General features: G+C 37.7%; 1 protein-coding gene across 1 annotated transcript; it reads right to left on the bottom strand.

The window, feature by feature from the left end:
* Positions 1-690: 690 nt before the first annotated feature.
* MMADHC (metabolism of cobalamin associated D) lies at positions 691-18,287 on the bottom strand. Its single transcript, XM_063161503.1, is given in 9 exon segments — positions 691-3,360; positions 5,767-5,853; positions 10,798-10,930; positions 12,401-12,488; positions 12,491-12,503; positions 14,682-14,896; positions 15,898-16,042; positions 17,907-17,955; positions 18,251-18,287. Coding segments are annotated over 8 exon segments (885 nt in total). The 5' UTR covers positions 17,916-17,955; positions 18,251-18,287; the 3' UTR covers positions 691-3,165.
* Positions 18,288-20,215: the final 1,928 nt, after the last annotated feature.

Genomic DNA, 20,215 nt, shown 5'->3' with positions numbered 1-20,215 from the left:
CTGAAAACTTTTTTGGGATTTGCTACTTTGATTTGTATTACTATTATTATTATTGCTATTATTACTATTATTATTGGTTTTATTTTATTATTATTATTATTATTTTATTGTAGTTTATTTTATTTTGTGTTCCTGAAATTTGATTTTATAGGAGAAATTTCAGTCTGGCTCTTGTGATGGGAGGAAAACCCAACCGGAACAGCTCCAGCTATTTTTGGGGATTAATGAGAAAATTCTAATTAGGAAAATAGCAGGAATTGGAGCTCCCCTCCAACCCTGACATGAAACATTGATATTCATTAATATAAATATTATGAACATTATTGTTCATTAATATGAATATTATGAACATTAATGTTCATAATATGACTATTATGAATATTAATGTTCATGAGGTCAAGGCAAAATTCCCAATATTCCAGTGAGGTATCTGCCTCAGGAAAAGCCACTGGAAAATGGCTTTTATTTGTCCTTTACAGGACAAAATTTAAAGAACCCGAAGTCAAAAATGAACATCCCAATCTTAACTGGAATTACAGGAAGCCAGCTGAAGATACAACATCAAATCTTCAAGATATTTACAATTTATGTCAAGAATTCGATAATTTTTCCAATATTTATCCAAGAAAATTCCCCCAAGTGTCCAGTGAGAGCCCTGTGACGTGGATTTTGCAAACAGACACAACACACTGCAGTTCTCAACTTCTTTAATCTTCTTAAGAAGGAAAAAAAAATAGGAATAAAATCCTTGGAGTAACAGATGTTATGGAGAGCAGAGGTGAGGGACGGGCTCTGGAATCCCAGCACAAATCCCATGGCAGAGGGATCAGTGCTGCCCCAAACCCAGAACTGCAGGGCAGCAGCAGAATTTGGGAATGGGAACTTTGGGAACAGCTCCCAAAGCCAGCAAAGCTTGGGTGGGCCTGGCTCAGGGCCTGGGGAGGGACAGGAGAGCCTGGGACAGCTCTGGGATCCATGGGGGTGCAGGTGGGGAACACTGGGAGAACAGCAAAGGTCAAGGCAAAATCCCTGCGTGCTCACCCACACTGAGCTGGGATAGAGCCTGAAGGATTCTCACTGCAAAATGGCTCCAAACTGCCTGGGATAACCCCAAAAGTCAGGTTAAAATCCCTGGATCCTCACCAGACTGAGCTGCAATAAAGCCTGAAGGATTCCCACTGCAAAATGGCTCCAAACTCCTGGGATAACCCCAAAAGTCAGGTTAAAATCCCTGGGTCCTCACCAGACTGAGCTGGAATAAAGCCTGAAGGATCCCACTGCTCCATGAAAAAAGGCTCCAACACTACCTGGGATAGCAGCAATGATCAGGTTAAAATCCCTGGATCCTCAGCCACACTGAGCTGGAATAAAGCCTGCAGAATTCCCACTGCTACATAAAAATGGCTCCAAACTGCCTGGGATAACAGCAAAGGTCAAGGTAAAATGCCTGGATCCTCACCCAGACCAGGCTGCAGCACATTCCCAAGGAATAAATCCTGAAGGATTCCCATTGCTACATAAAAAAGGCCCCAAACTGCCTGGGATAACAGCAAAGGTCAAGTCAAAATCCCTGGATCCTCACTAGACTGAGTTGCTGAACATTCCCATAGAATAAAGCCTGAAGGATCCCACTGCTCCATAAAAATGGCCCCAAACTGCCTGGGATAACAGCAAAGAGCAAGGTAAAATCCCTGGATCCTCAGCCAGACTGAGCTGGAATAGAGCCTGAAGGATTCCCATTGCTACATAAAAATGGCTCCAAAACTGTTATCCCAGGATAACAGCAAAGATCAGGTTAAAATCCCTGAATCCTCACCAGACTGAGCTGGAATAGAGCCTGAAGGATTCCAATTGCTACATAAAAATGGCTCCAAACTGCCTGGGATAACAGCAAAGGTCAAGGTAAAATGCCTGGATCCTCACCCAGACCAGGCTGCAGCACATTCCCATGGAGTAAATCCTGCAGGATTCCCATTGCTACATAAAAAAGGCCCCAAACTGCCTGGGATAACACCAAAGGTCAGGTTAAAATCCCTGGATCCTCAGCCAGACCAGGCTGCTGCACATAACCATGGAATAAATCCTGCAGGATTCCCATATTCCCAGGAAAACAGCCCCAAATTGCCTGGGATAACAGCAAAGAGCAAATTAAAATCCCTGGATCCTCACCCAGAGCAGGCTGCAGCACATTCCTGTGGAATAAATCCTGCAGGATTCCCACTATTCCATGAAAATGGCCCCACACTGCCTGGGCTGAGACCCAAATCTGCTTCATTGCTTCAGCCCCAGAGCCAAACTGCAAGGCACTGAAATTCCAGGTGTTCCAGGAGCTTTGGGATTCCTGCCCTGCTGCTCCCCATTGACTGAGTGTTTTTGGAGCCTGGAACCTTCCTGCTGAAACATCTCTCTAATTGCAATAATTGATCCTAATTGCTCTCTGCATTTCCAAATTCCAGAGGCAAGTCTAGATTGCATCCAAGTCCAGGAAAACAATGATGAGATCCAAGCATTGCCCCATTATCTCTCTTTTTTGGTATTTAATGACCTAAGAAAGTTACAAAAGCAACTTTAAATTACATTTAGGTATATAAACTAATTAAATATATTTAGCTAATACTGAGAAAATAAATCCCAAGCACCATGAAGACAAAAAACAATAAGAGATGAGTAATTCCAGGGTAATTAAGGACTTTTTATGGAATCTCTGGATGAGTTGGAGACCACTGGAAGTTGACCTCATTCTCATTTTCCAACAGCAAATGAGTGATTAGCCCAGATTTTATTAAGTTCTGCATTCTGGGAGAACAATTTTATGACTCACTGCATATTTTTTTGCCAGTTCCTAATTTCAGGAATGGCAGATTTGTTGGGAATTTCAGTGGCATTTTCAGAGGATTCTGAGCATTAAATTGAGCACTGACAGAATTGCCGAGGCGAGAGAAAATGGGAGAATTCAAAAAGGAAATTTGAATTCTGGTTCTCAACGCTGCCAATCCACATTCCAAGCCACATGTGGTGAACACACATTCCCAACAGACCAGAAATAAAATCCCAGCTACTTTTATTCTCTAAGAACACTTAGAGCGAGGAAGCCCTGGCGATACCGAGGGAGGATCACCCGCTAACTGAAGGGTCCCTGGAGGGGACAGCAGCAGCAGGGAGGGCTCAGTGGCCGCTGAGCTTCCTCATGATGGGGCTGTCGGGCTCGGCGTTGGTGCAGATGGTGCCCACCAGCACGTGGGTGCCCCACAGGTTGTGCCTGATGACTTTGCAGCAGCCCAGGTCGTCCACGGCAAAGCCCAGGTGCCGGTAGCGCTCGTCCGTCTCCAGCAGGGGGTTGTTGCTGTAAGGCCCGAAAAACTGCAGGGAAATAATCATCAAGAAAAGGTTTTCTGTCACAGAAATCTTTCTTTCAGGTTTGTTTATCTTCTGGGAAGCTGAGGCCCCAGAAAGAGAATGTAAACAATAATTATCAGCAATAAGATGCACCTGTGATTGGTTCGTGTTTCATGCGTACCTTTAAGAGCCAATCACGGAGCAAGCTCTCTGGGACACAGAGACAGAGAATTCTCTCGTTTTTAGATTCTATTCTGATTCTTAGCTTAGCTTAAAAGCTTCTGCAACTTCTCTTTTTATTCTATTTAGTATAGTTATCATGTATTATGTATCACATATCAATAAATCCAGCCTTCTGATCTAGAAACAAGACTCTCATCCTTCTCTCACCCCAGTGACCTCCTCAGGTCGCTGGAATATTTTTCCACGTGGATTTCCAGTTCTGATGGATGGGGGAAAGATAAGCTTGAGTTTAGCTGTGGGGAGAGGTTTCATGTGGAGTTTGAAAGGTTTTTCTTTCAAATCCCAACCCCACCTTTGTGAGGAATTAAGGGCAGAGCCCTGTCAGGAACAGCACAAACAGGACACGGACTAAGGAGAGAAACTTCCTAGGAAATTGTAAAATTAACAACTCAAACTTGCAATAAGTCCCTAAAGAAAGTTGGTTAGAGGAGCAAAAATGTGATTCAATTGTGAACAGGTACTTAAATTAAACTGGTATTTAAGTATTTAAATTAAACTGGTAATTCAGTTGCAAACAGGTATTTAAATTAAACTGATATTTCAATTAAACTGATATTACAATTAAACTGACAAATATTTAAGTTGCAAACAGGTATTTAAATTAAACTGGTATTTAAGTATTTAAACTGATATTTAAGTTGCAAACAGGTATTTAAATTAACTGATATTTCAATTAAACTGATATTTAAGTTGTGAACAGGTATTTATATTAAACTGGTATTGAAATATTTAAACTGATATTGAAGTTGCAGACAGGTATTTAAATTAAACTGATACTTCAATGAAATTGATATTTAGGTTGAAAACAGGTACTTAAATTAAACTAATATTGAAGTATTTAAACTGATATTTAAGTTGCAAACAGGTATTTAAATTAAACTGATATTTAAGTATTTAAACTGATATTTAAGTTGCAAATAGGTATTTATATTAAGCTGGTATTGAGGTATTTAAACTGATATTTAAGTTGTAAGCAGGTATTTAAATGAAACTGATATGTAAATTAAACTGATATTTAAATTGCATACAGGTATTTAAATTAAACTGGTATTGAAGTATTTAAACTGATTTAAGTTGCAGACAGGTATTTAAATTAAAATGATATTTCAATGAAACTGATATTACAATTAAACTGATATTTAAGTTGCAAACAGGTATTTAAATTAAACTGGTATTGAAGTATTTAAACTGATATTTAAGTTGCAAACAGGTACTTAAATTAAACTGATATTTAAGTATTTAAACTGATATTTAAGTTGCAAACAGGTATTTAAATTAAACTGATATTTAAGTTGCAAGCAGGTATTTAAATGAAACTGCTATGTAAATTAAACTGATTTTTAAGTTGCAAGCAGGTATTTAAATGAAACTGGTATTTAAAATTTTAAATTAAACTGGTATTTAAGTTTTTAAGTTAAACTGGTATTTAAGTTTTTAAGTTAAACTGGTATTTAAGTTTTTAAATAAACTGGTATTTAAGTTTTAAATTGAGCTGCTATTTCAGTTTTAAATTGAGCTGCTGTTCCAGTTGCTCACAGATATTTCAGGTCTCTGTCTCAGGAGGAAGCCTCTGACTCCAAGCCCACTGCTGGTCCTGGGCTGGGATGCTGCTGCTGGAGTCTGAAGACCAAACCCCACTTCCATCAACCCCAAATTCCCCCAGTGCAGGAATTCTGGGAAGCTTTTCCAGCCCTGAGCTGCCTGCTCTGCCTCACAAACACGCCCTGTTTGCCTCTGTTGGCACAATAAACAAATAAATCCCTGCTTTTGGGAGTGTTTTTAAATAAAACCCCACCCAGCTGAGCTTTGCCACCATCCCCTGAACTATGAGAGGGTTTTAGCAGAGCTCAGACCAAACCTCATCTCCCACTGAAAGCTCCCAGTGTTCACAGAACAAAAAGTTCATTTTTTTGGGGACAAAGGGATCATGAACAGGTGCAAAGAGGTTTTTTAAAGCCTTCACCTGCACAGGTGTCAGGGTTCCCAAGTTACCTGGGCAGGGCACAAAGTGCCCAAGGGATTTGGGACACAAAACTTCTCCATTTCCTAAAATCCAATTTCATTTCCTGACAGTGCTGGCCCTGCACTCAGAGCTGACACAGCTGAGCTCATAAATTTACATTTCTTCAAGGAATTATCCTGAAAAAGCTGGATTTAATCCAAATTTTACTGCAAGAAAGAACTTACAGCCAGTCCTGAGGAGGGATCAATGAAATCAGCCCAGTAGCCCTCAGAAGAAATTGCATAGCAGATTTCCTTGGCACCATTGATGAACTGGAAGGGAAAAAATTGGGAAAAGAAAGGCATCAAATGAAGTTATCACAAAAAAAGAATTATTTCAAACTTTATTTGTTATAAATAAAATAATTTATTTACTTAAAATTGTAAAAATTGGATTTTCTCTGCAATTAGTACTCTAAAAAGCTCAAGGTTCTAAATTTAGAAAAATATTATTTATTCAGCTTCAGTCCCTTACAGGTCCAAAATAAGGGAAATTTATCCTTTACAGCAAATTCTGTGTTAGTTTAAAATGAGGGAATTAAACCCTTTACAGTAAATTCTCTATTAGTTCAAAATGAGAGATTTTTACCATTTACAGTAAATTCTCTATTAGTTCAAAATAAGGAAAATTTATCCTTTACAATAAATTCTGTATTAATTCAAAATAAGGGAATTCTACCCTTTACAGTAAATTCTGTGTTAGCTCAAAATAAAGAAATTTATCCTTTACAATACAAAATGAGGGAATTTATCCTTTACAGTAAACTCTGTGTTAGTTAAAATAAGGGAATTTTACCCTTATTTCAAATTAATATTAATAAGGGAAGTTTACAGTACATTCTGTGTCAGTTCAAAATAAGGAAAATTTATCCTTTACAATACAAATGAGAGAATTTTACCCTTTACAGTACATTCTGTATTAGTCCAAAATGAGGGAATTTTATCCTTTACAGCAAATCCTGTATTAGTTCAAAAAGAAGGAATTTTACCCATTACAGTAAATTCTGTGTTAGTTCAAAATAAAGAAAATTTATCCTTTTCAATACAAAATGAGGGAATTTTATCCTTTACAGCAAATCTTGTATTAGTTCAAAACGAAGGAATTTTACCCATTACAGTAAATTCTGCATTAGTTCAAAATAAGGAAAATTTATCCTTTACAATAAATACTGTATTAGTTCAAAATAAGGAATATTTACCCTTACTTTGAATTAATATTAATAAGGAAAATTTACAGTACATTCTGTGTTAGTTCAAAATAAGGAAAATTTATCCTTTACAGCAAATTCTGTGTTAGTTCAAAATGAGGGAATTTTACCCTTGACAGGAAATTCTGTATTAGTTTAAAATGAAAGAAGTTTACCCTTTACAATAAATTCTGTATTAATTCAAAATAAGGGAATTTTACCCTTATTTCAAATTAATATTAATAAGGGAAGTTTACAGTACATTCTGTGTAGTTCAAAATGAGGAAAATTTATCCTTTACAGCAAATTCTGTATTAGAATTGTAGATCATTAAAAATTAGAGAATTTATCCTTTACAGCAAATTCTGAATCAGTACAAAATGAAGGAATTTTCCCCTTTACAGCAAATTCTGTATTAGTTCAAAATAAGGAAATTTATCCTTTACAATAAATCAAAACTAGGGAATTTTACCCTTATTTTGGATTAATATTAATAAGGGGAAATTACATTCTGTGTTAGTTCAAAATAAGAAAATGTATCTTTAAAATAAATTCTCTATTAGTTCAAAATAAGGAAAATTTATCCTTTACAGCAAATCCTGTATTAGTTCAAAATGAGGATTTCTACCCCTTATAGTAAATTTCTATTAGTTCAAAATAAGGAAAATTTCCCCAGTAAATTCTGTAGTTTGAAGTTTGATTGCTCTGATGATTAATCATGTCCAAACTGTAAATTAAATCCAAATATCCCAATTTTAGGCACAACATTTCTGATCAGGATCTCTTGTGGTCCTCAGGGTGAGGTTAATGAACACTTGAGCTGGATTAATGCAAATATTTGGATTTGGCTGTACAATCTCATTTTTTAGCCCTGAAATGAGGATTTTTCAGGTGAATTCTGCAAACAAACCAACATTCCCTGTGAATTTTTGGTTTAACCTCACACCCTCAGTGACTGGATTAGACCTGACAGGGAGGTGCCTGAGGAGGAAAGATGCCAATTAACACTTAATTAGAGCAGATTAAAACACTAAAGAGCAACAGGGCAGAAATAATTCAAAGAGAAGAACACACTGCAATGAAGGGAAATTTAATTTCTGTGTCATTTTGTGTTGATTCCTTTTTTTGGGGTTGATAAGACAGCCCATATTTGTGCTTTAGGGCATTCCAGACTATTTCAGGCATAAACATGATTTATTTCCAGGTGAAATGCTGGGTTTGGGGATATTTTATAAAGAATAGGCAGAAATGTTCTTTTATTGAGGTGCTAAGGGCAGTGAACAGCGACACTTGGTGGGGAAATGGTTAACATTGTGGAAAATGGGAAATAAAGGAATTTTCAAGCCCTCTAGAGGTGAAAGAACAAGACAAAGTTAACATGAAAAAACACAACTGAAATTCGGGGTTAAAAGAATGAAAAACATGCATTGAAGTGGAAAAAAACCCAGAGAAAATGGTGATTTTTACAATTTTGAAATTCAGGGTTAAAAGAATTAAAACCATTCATTAAAGTGGATAAAACCCCAGAGAAATCGAGGATTTTTACACTTTTGACCAGTAGAAAGTGCAGTGGAATCTTAATTAAATGAATTAAACAGTAAATGATAATTAATAATGAAGAACTATAATAGAAGTGTATTATAAATAATATTAAAGATTAAAATGTAATATATTACATTTAATAATGTAACAGAGATCTATATTATATATAGATCTATATATATAGATCTCTATATATAGAATATACATCTATATTATATGTATCTCTCTATATACAGAATAAAGGTCTATACTGTATCTCTCTCTATATAAAATATGGATCTATATTAAATATATTAAATATAGAACTATACTATATATATAACACATGGATCTATATTATATATATATAAAATATTGATTTGTATTATATATCTATATATATAATAAAGATCTATATTATATATATCTACATATATATAAAACATAGATCTATATTATATATACCTCTAGAGATATAAAATATGGATCTATATTATAAATATATATAAAATATGGATCTGTATTATATATCTATATAAAGAACATAGATTTAGATTATATATATACTATACATATAATGAGGATCTATATTATATATCTCTATATATATAATATGGACCTGAATTATATATATCTCTTTATATATAAAATATGGATCTGTACTATATATCTATATATAGAATATAGATTTAGATTATATATATCACTATATACATTATAAGGATCTATATTATATATATCTCTATGTATAGAATATGGATCTAAATTATATATAAAATATGGATCTATATTATATATATCTATATATAAAAATATAGATCTGTATTATATATCTGAATATAGATTTAGATTACATATATCACCATACATATAACAAGGACCTATATTATATATCTCTATATATATAATATGGATCTAAATTATATATATATGTTATATATATAAAATATGGATCTATATTATATATATATATAAAATACAGATCTGTATTATATATCTATATATAAAATATAGATTTATATGATTTATATCACTATCTATAATTAGGATGTATATTATATATCTCTATATATAAAATATGGATCAGTATTATATATCTATACATAGAATATGGATCAATATTATAATATATTTGTATTATATATCTATATATAGAATATAGATCTATATTTTATATATACAGATATATTTTATATATCACTATATATAGAATATGGATCTATATTATATCTATCTTTCTATATACAGAATATGGATGTATATTATATCTATCTCTGTATATATACAGAAGATGGATCTATATTATATCTATCTCTCTATATATATAGAATATGGATCTATATTATATCTATCTCTCTATATATACAGAATATGGATCTATATTATATCTATCTCAGTATATATAGAATAATGATCATATTATATCTATCTCTCTATATACAGAAGATGATGTATATTATATCTATCTCTCTATATATATAGAATATGGATCTATATCACATCTATGGGATGTACCACGATGTGAGTTTGGGTTTGGTGTGTGGGCTGTACAGGGTGTGAGTTTGGTTTGGTGTGTGGGCTGTACCAGGGTGTGAGTTTGGTTTGGTGTGTGGGCTGTACCAGGATGTGAATTTGGTTTGGTGTGTGGCTGTACCAGGATGTGAATTTGGTTTGGTGTGTGGGCTGTACCAGGGTGTGAGTTTGGGTTTGGTGTGTGGGGCTGTACCAGGATGTGAGTTTGGGTTTGGTGTGTGGAATGTACCAGGGTGTGAGTTGGTTTGGTGTGTGGGCTGTACCAGGATGTGAGTTTGGGTTTGGTGTGTGGGATGTACCAGGGTGTGAGTTTGGGTTTGGTGTGTGGGCTGTACAGGGATGTTAATTTGGGTCTGGTGTGTGGGCTGTACCAGGATGTGAGTTTGGGTTTGGTGAGTGGGCTGTACCAGGATGTGAGTTTGGGTTTGGTGAGTGGGAATGTACAAGGATGTGAGTTTGGTTTGGTGAGTGGGCTGTAGCAGGATGTGAGTTTGGTTTGGTGTGTGGGATGTACAGGGATGTGAGTTTGGGTTTGGTGAGTGGCTGTACCAGGATGTGAATTTGGGTTTGGTGTGTGGGCTGTAGCAGGATGTGAGTTTGGGTCTGGTGTGTGGGATGTAGCAGGATGTGAGTTTGGTTGGTGTGTGGGCTGTACTGGGATGTGAGTTTGGGTTTGGTGTGTGGGATGTGCCAGGATGTGAGTTTGGTTTGGTGTGTGGGCTGTACAGGGATGTGAGTTTGGCTTTGGTGTGTGGGCTGTACCAGGATGTGAATTTGGGTTTGGGGTGTGGGCTGTACCAGGATGTGAGTTTGGGTTTGGTGTGTGGGCTGTACCAGGATGTGAGTTTGGTTTGGTGTGTGGGCTGTACAGGGATGTGAGTTGGTTTGGTGTGTGGGCTGTACAGGGCTGTGAGTTTGGGTTTGGGGTGTGGGCTGTACAGGGCTGTGAGTTTGGGTTTGGGGTGCAGGCACTGACGTTTTCCAGCAGCAGCTCCCTCTCCTGCTCCACCTCGTGGCTCCACACGCTCATGTCGTGCTGGCTCCTCTGGGTCACCGTGAGCACCGTCAGGCGCTTGGGGTTCACCTCGGGGAACAGCGACTGGAAATCTGAAATTGGGGAAACACAGAGTTTGTCTGCTCTGCCAGGGCAGCCTTCCCTCCCACACACCATTGTTTCAGTCATATTTCCCTTTTTAAATTGCTTCATTTAATTAGTTTTCTTTTAATTTTTATTATTATTACAATTAATATATAATAAATATAAATGTGGGGAAAATACAGAGTTTGTCCTGCTGTGCCAGGGCAGCCTTCCCTCCCACACACACCAACGCTGCAGGCACAATCCCTTTTCAAATTGCTTTATTTCATTTGGTTTCTTTTAATTTTTATTATTATTACAATTAATAGATAATAAATATAAATGTGGGGGAAAATACAGAGTTTGTACTGCTCTGCCAGGGCAGCCTTCCCTCCCACACACACCAACATTCCCTTTTTAAATTGCTTTATTTAATGGTTTTCTTTGAATTTTTATTAGTATTACAATTAATATATAATAAATATAAATATAGTTATATTTAATTTAATATATAAAATATTTATATACTGACATATATATTTTTTATTATTTATATAGACATATACTAACAATTTATAGATTAAATTGTAACAATTTATAGATTAAATTATATACTAAATTATATAAATAATTTATATATGAACTTTTATATATTTCATATATAATATGTATGTTCAATTTTATAAATGTCTTTTATTATTATAAATTAAATATTATTATTTATTTATTTTGATTATCATTACTTTTTATTTATTTAAAGGGTTCCCATTTAATTTCCTATTTGGTTATTCTTTTTACTTTTTATTTAATTCAATGGTTCCCATTTAATCTCCTATTTGGTTATTCTTTTTACTTTTTATTAATTCAATGGTCCCATTTAATCTCCTATTTGGTTATTCTTTTTACTTTTTATTTAATTCAATGGTTCCCATTTAACTACATATAATTGAATTAAGAATTAATTGATAGAATTAAATACACTTGAGCAGTTTCAGATGATTTGCAGTGGCACTTCACACTTTTCATCTTAAATATTATGAACAATATTGAAAGTTACTAACATTTATTTAAAATCTGAAAAGATATAAAAGATATTAAATGGTTCTCAATTAATTTTAGTAATTTTCTTCCCGAATAAATTAAAAACACAAAGCCAGAAGTTTCCTGTTTCCTATTTGTTGTTTTGTTCAGAAATTCCAAAGGATTTGGTAAATAGATTTTGGATAAGGAATTAACTCCAGAATTTCTCTGGCACTAAAACAATTTAAAATTATATTTAAATGAAATATTAAATATTATCAATGGCAAATATTAAAAAAAATAATTAAAAATTTAAAATATTAAATATTGCCAACAGCACTTGTTTCCATTCTGTCCAAAGGGATTTCTGTACTGATTAACTCTGAATTAACCTTTCCACAGCACATTCTGTGTGAGCATTGACATTCACTGGTTTTGCATTTCAAATTTGGAATTTCTTGGCTGGAAATAAAACTGAACTTTTCTCAGCAGCTCAGGACAGGCTTGCACTGCACATTCCACCTTGGCATTTTCAAAGTAGGTTTCAGCATTACTGATCTGCTGCTTCTGGGAGCATCAGAACCCTAAAAACCAGAAAAATTCCAATTTTCACAGTTAATATCAAACAGGAATAAATCTGTACATCAAAATAGGGTTCAGGGATCAGATACACTCGAGCAGTTTCAGGTGATTTGCAGTGGCACTTCACACTTTTCATATTAATATTGAAATAATAAAATTATTAACAGTATTGAAAGTTACTAAAAGTTATTTAAAATCTGAAAAGATATAAAAATATAGGTAATTTTTAGAACTAAACATTGCCTAAACTCTGCAAATACAAAATACTCAAGGAAACTTCAATTTTACTGGGTGTATTGAAAATGATGAATCTCTCATTGGGAGCTTGGGGAATTTCTGGGTAAATTCACAGTTTTTATAACTAAACATTGTCCAAACTTTTCAAACACAGATCCATCAAAAAACACTGAAGGAAATTTAAATTTTGAATTGAAATTATGAATCACAACGATGAATCTCTCGTTATGAGCTTGGGATTTCTGGGTGAATTTCATGGTTTTTAGAACTAAATATTGCCCAAACTTTGCAAACCCAGATCTATTCAACAAAGCACTGAAGGAAAATTCAATTTTACAATGATGAATCTCTCATTGTAGTGTTGGGGGATTCCTGGATGAATTCCACGGTTTTTAGAACTAAACATTGCCCAACCTTGCAAGTCCATGAAATAAAATTCTGAAGGAAAATTCCAATTTTACTGGCTGGATTCATAATGATGAATCTGCAACACTGCCAGAATCCTCTCATAATGAGAGGGGAGTTTATAAATTGGGGGATTTCTGGGTGAATTCCATGGTTTTTAGAAATACTAATTGCCAACCTTTGCAAATCCAGATCCATTCAAAGAAATACTGAAGGAAAATTCAATTTTATTGGGTATACTCATAATGATGAATCTTTCATTGTGAGGCTGGGGGATTCCTGGGTGAATTCCATGGTTATCAGAATTAAACATTGTCCAAACTTTGCAAATCCAGATCCATTCAATAAAATACTGAAGGAAATTCCAATTTTACAGGGTAAAAGGTGGTGAGACTTGGCCAACAGCAGCTTTGAGGACTGAAATCCTCCCATTAATCACTCCTAAAATGCTGTTTCAAAACAGCCTGAAATTTTTTGTCCCAAAAAAGAACCACCTTGAGGCATTTTCTGTGGCAGAAAAGTGGGCAGAAAATCCTTTTTGAGGAAGAGTTGTGTTTGTCCCCCATGCAGGGGGTTGCTGGGAAAGGGGAAAGGGGGAAAGAGAAAGGAAAGGAAAGGGGAAAAGGAAGGAAGAAGTGGTGGAGGGAAAGGAAGGGAAAAGAAGGGAAGGGAAAGGAAAGGGGAAAAGGGAGGAAAGGGAAGGGAAGGGAAGGGAAGGAAGGGAAAGGAAAGGAAAGGAAAGGAAAGGAAAGGAAAGGAAAGGAAAGGAAAGGAAAGGAAAGGAAAGGAAAGGAAAGGAAAGGAAAGGAAAGGAAAGGAAAGGAAAGGAAAGGAAAGGAAAGGAAAGGAAGGAAAGGAAAGGAAAGGAAAGGAAAGGAAAGGAAAGGAAGAAGGAAAGGAAAGGAAAGGAAAGGAAAGGAAAGGAAGGAAAGGAAAAGGAAAGGAAAGGAAAGGAAAGGAAAAGGAAAAGGGGGAAAAGAAAGGGGGAAAGGAAAAGGGAAAGGAAAAGGGGGAAAGGAAAAGGGGGAAAGGAAAAGGGGGAAAGGAAAAGGGGGAAAGGAAAAGGGGGAAAGGAGGGAGTGGCCGAAGGAAAGGAAGGAAAGGAAGGAAAGGAAGGAAAGGAAGGAAAGGAAGGGAAAGAAGGAAAGGAAGGAAAGGAAGGATGAATCTGACTCCATGTTCTCAGAGGCCTAATTCATTACTTTAAGATAATATATTGCATTAAAGAATACTAAAGAATGCAGAAAGGATTCTGACAGAAGGCTAAAAGCTAATAATGAAACTCAGGACTCTTTCCAGAGCCTCAACACACCTTGGCACTGACTGGCCAGAGTGGAAAACAATTCACATGAAACCCACGAAACAACCACCTGTGGGTAAACAACCTCAACCACATTCCAAAGCAGCAAAACAGACGAGAAACAAGAATGAAGAATGAAGAATAAATAATTGATAAGAATTTTTCCTTTTTCTCTGAGGCCTCCCAGCTCCCCAGGAGCAAACCCTGGGCGAGGGAATGTTCCAGAGGTTTCCCTCACCTGGAACTCATTGATGTACTGGGCCATGACAAACTCGTGCCTGTCGCTGGCCGAGGGCTCTGCCAGCAGGTCGGGCAGGCTGGGGGCGGGCTGGGCTCTCTGGCTGGCAGTGCCATGCAGGTGGCACCCGAAGCCAATGTTCCCTGGCAGCTGGAAGCGCTGGTCCTGCGGCCCAAAGGGACCCATCAGCTCGTCCGGCCACACCGTCCTGGGACCTGCAGGGTGGGGAAACCCAAAGGCACCATCAGGGAAACCCCAAAAACAGCCAGGAAACCCCCCAAAATGGTCAGGACACCCTAAAGACAGCAGGGAAAACCCAAAGCAACAGGGAAATCTCAAAAACAGCAGGGAAATCCCAAAGCAACAGGGAAATCCCAAAGACAGCAGGGAAAGCCAAAAGCGGCAAGGAAATTCCAAAAATGGCGAGGAAATCCCAAAACTGGTCAGGAAATCTCAAAGACAGCAGGGAAACCCCAAAGATGGTCAGGAAACCCCAAAGACAGCAGGGAAATCCCAAAGCCACAGGGAAATCTCAAAAACAGCCAGGAAACCCAAAACCGCTCAGGGGAACTACCAAAACCAGCAGGGAAATCCCAAAGAAAACAGGGAATCCCAAAGGTGGTCAGGGAAGCCCCAAGAGCAGTCAGGAAATCCCAAAGACAGCAGGGAAAGCCAAAGACAGCAGGAAAACCCCAAAGCAGCCAGGAAATCCCAAAGTCAGCAGGAAAACCGCAAAGCAGCCATGGAAACCCAAAAATGGTCAGGAAATCCCAAAAATGGCCAGGAAATCCCAAAGACAGCAGGGAAAATCCAAAAGCAGCCATGGAAACCCAAAAATGGTCAGGAAATCCCAAAAAGGGCCAGGAAATTGCAAAAACAGAAGGAAATCCCAAAACTGGTCAGGGAATCCCAAGAACCGGCAGGGAAAGGCCAAAACCAGCAGGGAAAGCCCAAAAATGGCCAGGAAATCCCAAAGACAGCAGGGAAAGCCCAAAAATGGCCAGGAAATCCCAAAAGGGAATCCCAAAAATGGCCAGGAAACCCAAAACCGGTCAGGAGAACTCAAAAACCAGCAGGGAAATCCCAAAGACGGGCAGGGAAATCTCAAAAACAGCCAGGAAACCCCCCCAGAATGGTCAGGTTTTTCTCTTCTACCAAGTCCAGAACCCCCGTTCCAAATTCGGATTTTCAGGGGAATAAATGTGTTTTTCCTTACATAAATCAGGGGGTGCAGCAGCCACGTGGGGCTCATCTGAGCCAGAGGATCCTGCAGTGGAAAAAGCTTTGGAATTTCCAACCCTCCTGAGCAAGGAGTAAAAACCTGGCAGGTAGGAGACCAACCTTGCTCTGCTACACAGCACCTGAGGAGAGAAAAACAAGTAAAATAATAAATTATTCATTGAATAAAATAGTAATTTCACAATAAAAATCCAAAGATTCCTTTAAACGCGGCTCCGTGAAAAATCCTCCCTCAATAATGATGTTAAAATTTGAATTATGGCCAGCTGTAACATCAAACTTTAGAAATATTTTATTGTTATTTTAATTTTTATATTTTGGTGTTCCTAGCAAAGAAAAAGCCTTAAAGTGGTTTTAGTGGTTTTAAACCTTTTTTTCATAAGAAAAATCCTCTCCCAATAATTATATTAAAATCTGAATTATGGCCAGCTGTAACATCAAATTGTAAAAATATTTTATTGTTGTTTTGATATTTTGTTGTTCCAAGCAAAGAAAAAGCCTTAAAGTGTTTTTAAAACTTTCTTTCATAAGAAAAATCTTCCATCAATAATTATGTTAAAATTTGAATTATGGCCAGCTGTAACATCAAACTTTAGAAATATTTTATTGTTATTTTAATTTTTAAATTTTGTATATTTTTATATTTTTCTTTCCAAGCAAAGAAAAAGCCTTAAAGTGGTTTTAAAGCTTTCTTTCTTACGAAAAAATCCTCCATCAATAATTATGTTAAAATTTGAATTATGGCCAGCTGTAACATCAAACTTTAGAAATATTTTATTGTTGTTTTTATATTTTGGTGTTCCAAGCAAAGAAAAAGCCTTAAAGTGGTTTTAGTGTTGATTAAAGCCCTGAAAATTTAAAATTTAAATTAAATTATGGACAGGGCTTGTCTCCATTATTATCTCCTGGAAAACACAAATCCCAAATGCCACAGGGTCGGTGTTTTTTGGAAAATTCAACTTTTCAGGTGAGGAGTAACAATTCTTTTGAGAAAATCACATAAAAGGATTTTCCTCCAGTGCTGCAATTTTTATTTTATAAAAAATTTATGCAATTTTACATCAAAAGAGGCACTTTCAGAAATAATTTACTTTTAAAAAAAGAGAATAAATGGTGCTATTTGGATGTTGAATATAAAATTGTATTTAAAGCATCAGCACCTAAGGCAGTAGAAGTTTTTTTTTTTTTATCCAGTGCTTCTGTGTAAATATAAAATAATTTCTACCAAATTATAAAAACTCAAATACTTCAAAACACATTGAATTTATAACTTAAATCAATTATTTACAGTTCAAGCCTGGAGCTGTCTCCTTTTCAACAGCTTTAAAAGGTTCCTGTGTCTGATTCCTCTCAAATCATTTTTCTTTATCGTGTCAAATCTCTATTAAAATCAATTCTTGCACGATGAGGGTGCTACAAACAGATGTAAACAATTACAGCCAACATGTAATTAGCAGAAAAGAGAATTTCTCCTCATTACCAGCCTCACTTACCACGGAGATGTCACTAATTGCAGCTCACTCATGCAAATATTTACACACCTGGCATTGCACAAGAAGCAGCGAGGGAATAAATGAATTATTCATGTTATTATTGTTCATCCCCACGGCGGCGGCAATAAAAACAATCAATAACAGGAAAAACAATCAATAAAAGGCGTTTTATTGCTTCAGATCAGCTGAGCGCTCCAAAACACGCGCCTGAGCCCAGCATGACAGAAAAAAAAATTGATTTAATCCTTAATTTTGTCATTATTCCTGGGATATTTAAACTAGAGGAGAGCTGGGGTGGGATTTTAGGGAGAAATTCTTCCCTCTGAGGGTGCTGAGGTTCAACAAGTGTCCAAGCACGCTGGAATTTGTCCCTTCTCACGGCACGGAGTTGGAATTAAAGGATTTTTTTTTAAGGTTTTTTTTTCCCCCACCCAAACCGGTTTGTAATTGATTTAATCCTCAACTCCGCCGCTCCCGGGCCTCGCTCACTCACATTGGCCATGGCAGACGCTGCTCCCCGGCAATGACAGCCCCGGACACCCCTGCAAAAGAGAAGGGAAAGGGCAGAGAACAGAAAGGGAACGAGGAAAAGGAAAAAGGGAAAAGGAAAAAGGGAAAAAAAGGCGCTGAACTCCCCAGCCCCAGAGCCCCCTCACACCCCGCCCGGCCTCCCCGCGTCCCAGCAGCGGCGCTAGCGCGGACAGGCAGCAACAGCTGACGGGAAGGAAGCAAAAAACGGGAAAAGAGAGAAGGAAATGGGAAAAGAGAGAAGGAAACGGGAAAAGAGAGAAGGAACCGGGAAAAGAGGAAAAGCAAAGGAGCCCCCGGTCCTCTCACCTCTTCCTGCAAAATGGCGGCGCCCACCCGCCCCGGCCGCGCCCTCGCCGCGCGTCCCCAGGCTGAGCCAGCCGATCCGCCGACACCTCGATGGGCGCGGCGCGGCAATGCGCGGAATCTGCCGCTCGGCGTTCTGTTTCTCAGGGCTGCGGGAGGGGCGGTGGAGGGCGTGAGGGGGAGGCGGTGATGGCGGCGGGGCCGGCGGGGCTGGGGAGGTTCCCGTGGGAGCGGCGGGGCCGGGATCGGTGGCGGCGGGGCCGGGATCGGTGGCGGCGGGGCCGGGATCGGTCGCAGCGGGGCCGGGATCGGTCGCAACGGGGCTGGGGTGTCCCCTGGGTGCTCCCAAGGCGGTGTTGCCCCGTGTGAGGGGCGCAGAAGGGCGGCCGTGGGTGCTGTTCCCATGCGGGGCACCAGGGGGCAGTCACGGACCGTCAGCCGCCCTCATCGCCTTCATGGTTCCTGGGGATCCAAAAAAGGAGGAAAATGGGGAGGAAAAGGGAAAAATGGGGAGAAAAAGAGGGAAAATGGAGATAAAATGGGGAAAAGGATTTTGTTGAAGGGATTTGAAAGGAGGAGAGGGTGTTTCCTGTAAGGGAAAGCGTAAAGCCAGGTGTTCGCTGGGAATGGGGAGCATCAGTGGCGCTTCTGCCTCAAAACTGTGACTTCAAGGGTGATACCTCAAATAACTTTACAAAATAATAATAAAAGTATTTAAAACCTGCTTCAATGGCTTCCCTCCATGTTGATTTTGTGTGTTTGTTGGTTTTTTGGGGGTTTTTTTGTTTTGTTTTGTTTTGTTTTGTTTTGTTTTGTTTTGTTTTTTATGGAAGAGCTCTGGACAGGCTCCCGAGAGAATGGTCACAACCCCAATGATTAAAGTTTTCTTTCTCATTTTTTACCATTTCTTCACTGTCTGTTCCAAGCAGCGTTGCTGGTGAAGAAAAAGGAATTTTAATCTCTCCCCAATAAAAGTTTGGGCGTTCCCGTCCCTCAGTGACTTTGCACAAGGCCTTGAATTTATTTTCCTTCTAAACCAGAGGTTTCTGCGCATTTATTTTGCTTTGTCACTGGTTTATTAGTAGAAATTTATTAACAAACCAGTGCCAGAGGTTTCCATAGTTCAAAATCAGAGCAGGACTTTGGGTTTGTGGCCAGGGTGATAATATTCAGCCTTACAACGTTCTTACTGCATTTAATAAAGTCTTGGCTTTATTTTATCAGGATCAAGAGGAAATTGTGATATCAGTTCCTAAACAATGTGATGTATTAAGTTGCAAGATGTATAACGTTGCAATTTTGATTTTTGGACTTTTTCATGAGCACATTTGCTCACTATTGGATGCCACTCAACTCTTTTATTAATTCAATGTTAGCACACTTAATTCTCGTTTGCTTTTGAATTAAATATTCATGTGGAATCTCTGAACTTCAGCAAAAAAAAAAAAAAAAAAAAAAGAGAAATGAGAAATCAGAGAAATTTAACTCTTTACAGAATGTAATTTCTGCCCTCTAATAGGAATCACTGTGGATTAAATGCAGCCTGTATTGACTTGTCCTTAGGCAATCCCAATTTATCTCCTCTCCAGGGCTGCCACTTCCAGATACTCCAATCAATCCTTGAGTTATCAGCCCCTCAACTTTGTGCCTTTGAATTAATAAAGATTCATTTCAATAAAGTTCCTATTCAAAGGAGACTGCGGAATCAAACGATCCAATTACAGATTTATCAAATATTAATAAGGAAAAATCTTCCAGATCTTTTGGATGCCAACATCCTTCTCCCCTGGTGTCAGGAAAGTAATTAGCAGCTGGCTTTGATTAAATTCTTCCCTCGGAGATTGCTGCTCTCAGTTTGAGGGAGAGGAAGAAATGCACACGACAGGATTTCCTAATTCCTGCTTGGAAAGCCTTTTTGGAAAGATCCTCGTGCCTTCAGTTCAGCGAAACTCCTCGATGTCCAAAACG

The sequence above is a fragment of the Melospiza melodia genome, chromosome 8, assembly GCF_035770615.1.
Source record: "Melospiza melodia melodia isolate bMelMel2 chromosome 8, bMelMel2.pri, whole genome shotgun sequence".
NCBI classification, from domain to species: domain Eukaryota; kingdom Metazoa; phylum Chordata; class Aves; order Passeriformes; family Passerellidae; genus Melospiza; species Melospiza melodia.
Note: the sequence above shows the minus strand (reverse complement) of the source record. Positions and strands in the feature narration are given on the sequence as shown.